This window comes from Pteropus alecto, unplaced genomic scaffold (assembly GCF_000325575.1).
Source record: "Pteropus alecto unplaced genomic scaffold, ASM32557v1 scaffold20, whole genome shotgun sequence".
Classification (NCBI taxonomy): domain Eukaryota; kingdom Metazoa; phylum Chordata; class Mammalia; order Chiroptera; family Pteropodidae; genus Pteropus; species Pteropus alecto.
The window spans coordinates 6,245,742-6,251,741 of NW_006436298.1; the positions used below are offsets into that span (position 1 = coordinate 6,245,742).

The following is a 6,000-nucleotide window of genomic DNA, read 5'->3' on the forward strand; positions in this document are numbered from 1 at the left end:
GGGAGTAAGAACTTTGACAAGGGAATAGGATAGTGAATGCCAAGATGAAGAGGCGTGTAGACATATTAAGGCTGTCCCGAGAGGAGGAAGCCTATTAATAACTAGTAATAGTATGACCGGTCACACAGCGGCGCTAATGACGACGGTTAGAAGCGACCACTTGTGTGCTTACTGCATTCCAGGCATTCTGTCAAGCACATCACGTACATCGTCTCATTTGTGAAAGCCAGCCGTTATATTACTATCTTTTTAAACCATTTTGAAGATGAAAATACAGCAGCTCAGGGAGGCCACGCTCCCTTACCTGGGCTGCTCAGCCAGTAAGTGACAGAGACACGAGTCTACTGCTAGCCTAGGACTCTTCCCTACAGGGAGACTGGCTTGCATAGAATCTACTTTTTGATGGCGATGATTTTGTTAAAAATACCTTGTGGAGTCACAAATTGTGCTGGACAAGTTCAAAAGGCATTTGCTCACACTCTCTCTCTCTCTCCAGGGTGGACGGCGAGGTAAAGCACTGTGTCATAAACAAAACGGCGACCGGCTACGGCTTTGCCGAGCCCTATAACCTGTACAGCTCTCTGAAGGAACTGGTGCTACATTACCAACACACCTCCCTCGTGCAGCACAACGACTCCCTCAACGTCACACTAGCCTACCCGGTGTACGCACAGCAGAGGCGATGAAGCACGGGCCCCACGCCTCCTCCTGAAGTTCAGCCACCCCGAGGCCTCCGGGAAGCACAGGGCTCCTCTCCAGCCTGACCTGAGAACTGAGCTGTGGAAACGAAGCCGTCTGCCTTCAGATGGGACTCGAGCCTTTGACAAAAAAAGCAGTGGGGGAAGACACGCAGCCCAGCGCTGTGCGATGATGACCAGACATTTCAAATCTGGAGTGCTTATCCTTCCTTCCCTCTTTTTTTTTTTCTGGTTTAATTTAAAACCACCAGAACACACAACACAAAGAGAAAAAGAAATGCAAAAATCTCTGCGTGCAGGGACAAAGAGGCCTTTAACTATGGTGCTCGTCAATGCTTTCTGAAGCTTTACCAGCTCAAAGCTGGGACCAGAGGATGTATGGGGCTTGAAGAGGCCCAGCCTGGGGACGCTCAGCCCAGCCTGGTTTAGCCGTGCCCGCTGGACCCAGACACTTAGCACTGTGGATTACTTCATTTTCTAACAAATGAACAATATGTAGCAGAAAGGCACTTCCTCACAAGGAACACTTTGGGAGAACGTTGGCTCACGTACGTTCAGAGGAAATTCTATTGTAGCCAAGTGCCACAGTGTTTTGTTTTGTTTAAACTTCTCAAGAAACAAAAAATCCAACGGAAAAGCGGAACTTGGAAAACGGGACTTAAAATGACATTCAATATATAAAATATGTACATAACATTGGATGACTAACTATCAAATAGATGGATTTGTATCAATACCAAATAGCTTCTGTTTTGTTTTGCTGAAGGCTAAATTCACAGCGCTATGCAATTCTTAATTTTCATTAAGTTGTTATCTCAGTTTTAAATGTAACTTCAGAATAAGCTTCCCTTGCCCCAATTTTTGTTGCTTGAAAATACTGTCGTCTCTGATTTTTGTGTTAATATTCATTTTGTTATTCTTTTACTTTTTTTAAAAGAAATGTACAGGATGCCAGTTTTTAAAAAAGGCTTCAGAATTAAAACTATGAAATATTTTACAGTTTTTCTTGTACAGAGTACTTGGCTGTTAGCCCAAGGTTAAAAAGTTCATAACAGATTTTTTGGACTAAATGTTTTGTTGGGCAGTGCCTGATAAGCTTCAAAGCTGCTTTATTCAATAAAAAAAAAAAAAAAGATATATGAATATGACAAAGTATTACTGAGTTCAACGATGTTGTTTCAAGACTCTTCAAATACGGTACCTGGCAATGTTTGTTTCATAAAGAATTGTGAACTTCTTGAATCTAGGGAGTGGGGGATGTAGCAAAGGGATGTACAGGTGGGGTGGCACGGTGGTATGCACTTTCTCTTTTTCATGATTAGAGAAGTAAATAACTTCGCTGCAAAGTGAAGTTGCTTCTACTTCAGTCTTTTCTTACTGTGATCTGCTAGTTATCAATTATGACAATTACAAATTTACTAGGACTCTAACACAGTGCAGCTGGTCAGATATTTTCAGTTCTTAGGAAGGAAGCCAGGCTCCAGGAACAGTGTTCCACCTTTGTTTGGAACATTGATTTCAAGGTATAGTTGCTACAGTTAGAAAGTATGTCTCTTTTTAACATTAGACTACCATTACAAACAACATTCATTGTAGAGCAAGCATGATCTGAAAAATATTTTTATCTGGATATTTGTTATTTCCCTAGCTTTCTATTCACTTTAGATCAGAAAGCAAATAGGTATGATTGTAACTTACTGCTCTGGGCTGTGTGGAGCTCATTAAAGCCATGGCCATTTCAGGGATCATCTTGACAGTCCTCATTCATCCAAATAATTGTATGTGTTATACTTCACTGTGGGGAAAAGGAAGGGGTTGTTAGAGTCACCTTTCCAATTTAAGGCAAGAGTGAGAGAGCTCCCTGATTCACATATGCAAAAAGCCGTTCTGTTCGGGAGAAATTGTACATGTATTGGGAGGAATAAAGGATAATTATAATCGTGGGCACTACGCTGGTAGATTAAAATAGAATGTTACAATTTGTTTTCTTTTCTCAACGTTAGATTCACCCACAGCTTTATTTCTCTTCCCTTCAAATACTAGAGTGAGGGGTTTTGTTAATGTTGTTCCTTTTAAAATTCTTTTGGAAGAATTCATCTAGCAGCTGACTTAACTGTAGAATGTATTTTTTTCCCTCTTTACATGAAGCTAGCAATAGTCAGTCTTATAGCCAGACTGTCAGCCCTCAAACTTGACTACACTGATCTGACCATCTCCCTCTCATCTCCAGACAATTGATAATCTCGCTGGTTTGGGTCTGTGAGTGTCTGGTTTAAAACTATCTTTCCATGTCGCATAGTAGTTTATAAACTAGGACTATTTTTTTTTTTTTTTTGGTAGCACATCCATGTATGCTATTAAGTATAAATTTTCATTTAATTTCTAAAATATAAGATCTGAGATGGAATGTTTCATTAACAGTGTTTTTGCTTCAACACTTTGCAAGATGACATGGTAGTGGGCACCTGCCTTATTTTTGCACCTCAAGCATAAACACTAGATCTTTGAAGTGCAAGGGCAAGATTCCTCGTTCCATATCCGAGGGAGTGACACCACACCTCTGATGTCACACCTCTGCCAAATGCCTTCTTGACTGTGTGTCGCGTGCCCACCACACATGTCCTCCTAGGTGTTTGACCGGCAGGGCTCCATGGGTTCATTCAGATGGTCATCTAACAACACTGTCTCAGTGGCTCAAGAATAGGAATGGACACAGCAGAGGCACTCTGATACACGCTCTTGTCCATGCATTGATTTTCCCCACCCCACGTAGCATCCTAAAAGCCAGAAGCTAAGCTGCAGAGAGGTTGTGACAAGGCTAGAGAAGTGGGAGTATTGGGACCTGATATTAGAAAGAACAATTATAACCTGATATTAGACGGAAAAGTTATAACGTGAAAAAGCATGTGTTTGCAACATCTGACAACTTCACGGCCCTGGATATATGTATATATGTATATGTGCATGGACTGTGTTTCCAGTACACCTTTCAGCCAGAACAGATCCAGTCATTGAATTCAAGTATATAACAAGCAAATGTGTAGTACAGTTCTTGTATATGCGTATGGGTTGTTTTTTTTCCCTCTGAAATTGCTTTGTTTTGTCTTATAAAGGTGAAAATTGTTTGCAAGTGAAGTGAGAAGTTCATAATTCTTTGGCTTTTTCTGTTTTTAAAAGTTACTACTTTTGAGAAGCTGGTCTAGATGACTTGCTTAACTTGGAAATCCTCGTTTTCAATGTGTCACGTCAAAATGTGTTTATGTGAGCTGTCACTGTAGGGGATCAATTGCTTTGTCATATAGCTGGTTATGAACTAGTAATGTGTTTGAGAAGTCCTACTGATGTTCCTTATTGGGAGAAAAATTCTGCTGGTTTTAACAACTGTGCTTTTGCTATGCATGGTATCCAAGTCAGTTGGAAAGCAGACCCTGAAATTTGAGTTCAGGGTCATTTAAGAAAGGGGCAGTTTAAAGCACAATGCCTCACATGGGACAAAGTTCTAAAATGCCAAATTCTTATTTTTAAAAAATCTAGTTATATAAAATACTGGTATTATGAGTAAGGAAGGAAGATAATTCGGTTCATTGGAAACACTGTCCAACTTAACATTAAACTTGTCACCATGAGATAGCATTAGCTGCCCAGGATGCTGCTATTAAAACACACACACACACACACACACACACACACACACACACACAAAACTCATTTATATGTGTGTATTTTTTAAAGCTACGACCTGTTCAATGTTTTTACAAATCTGTTTATATGACATTGTTAAAATAAAGTTGGTCTTTTGACGAGAGGGAGGATGTGATGGTCAGTTGTAATTTTGCCTTTACAAGGCAACTGGGCGGCGGGTGGGGGGGAGTGTGCCTCCTTGACATTTGGTTCAAGCTATAGATTTCATGGAGCTATGTCTTGTTTTAAGTTGCTTTAATGCATTGTATTAGGTCTTCAAAGAGAATAAAGGTTGTTTTGAAACTTAAGCGATGGTTTGAAATGTCAGTTATCACCTAAGAAATATTTCTAAAGCCACTCTCTTGCTCTCTTGGTTAATAAAAGTTGCTGTTTCTATAGTCTCCCACCCACCCCTTTTCAGTCTATTACCTCATTTTTATAAAGTGAGAAGGACATTAAGAGTGGTCACATGATTGATGGCTCAGTGTTGTTTACATAATTACACTATATACTTAATGATGAATATACCTCTAGGTGATGTCATTTTAAGACATGTTCTTGCTATAAGAATACAAGAATGCCCACTGTCTCTCAATCCCTCTCCTCCTTCACTATATCCATCTCCAAACCTTCAGAATTCTCTACAAACTCTGGTCTGTGAAGAAATTGGTTTGGTCTCTCTGTCCTACAGGCTGCATTATTTTGAACACTCACCATACAGGGACTATGCAGCATGCTGACTGTGACACTGTGTTGTAGGCAGGGAGCTAAGCACACTCCAGATTCAGGTTTCACATTGTAGCAGCTAATCAACAGAGTCAAACTATTCTTAATCTGAAATAACCTGCCCATTTTGTTTTTACTGCTGAATGAATTTACAACACAGCCATTTTCCGTGCATATCGCACTTCACACGTAGGCACAGTGAGGGTCCTAGGCATGAAGACGTAGTCTAGTAATGCCGACAAGGGGCACATAGATCATCACAGTCATGACAACAATGACTAGCACTTGCTGAGGATGGCAATAGCTCAGACGCATTTCCTGCTTTTCTCCTGCTCTGTTCTGTACCACAGAAAACTATTTCCACGGTCTTTTGCCTGCTGGCGTTTAGGTAGCGAGCCTCCCCTGTGGCTCCAGCTCCTGCCAGATAGACCTTCTCTCTTTGGGGTGTGAGCTGCCTCACTAGGCTCTCTCCTGCTCAATAGAAGCCTTTGGCTTTTGAGGTCTGGTAGCACTGTGCCCGCAACACCCCCCTGCCGATTTTTACTCTAGCCCAAGGGGTGGTAGCTGTTTTCTGCTGCTGCGGCTAAACCTCTGGTTTCTCTCATCACCCTCTGTTTGGTTTCTGAGGCCTTCCATCATCTGAGTAACTATTTCTCTTTATTCAACTCTCTCTATAAGAGCTAGAGTCACTTCTTTTTTTCCTGACTGGACTCTGATTGATATACCAAGTTATTTTTATTCATTAAACACTTCAGTGTATTATCTGATTTAATCCTTCCACAATTATGAATTACAATATCCTCACATCTTTACAGATGATAAAACTTAAACTTAGATGTTAAATGACTAAAGATCATGCAGCAATTAGAGCACAGAGTAGAGAGTATAAGCTGTC

General features: G+C 40.8%; 1 protein-coding gene across 7 annotated transcripts in view; it reads left to right on the top strand.

Annotated features, from left to right (window-relative positions):
• PIK3R1 (phosphoinositide-3-kinase regulatory subunit 1) overlaps window positions 1-4,687 on the top strand; it is an 85,471-nt gene extending 80,784 nt beyond the window's left edge. For all 7 annotated transcript variants that reach the window (XM_006913101.3, XM_025047776.1, XM_015590459.2 and 4 more), the window contains one exon: window positions 497-4,687. In XM_006913101.3, the coding sequence (XP_006913163.1) occupies window positions 497-686 (190 nt within the window). In that variant the 3' untranslated portion in view covers window positions 687-4,687. The remainder of the gene's footprint in view (window positions 1-496) is intronic.
• Window positions 4,688-6,000: the final 1,313 nt, after the last annotated feature.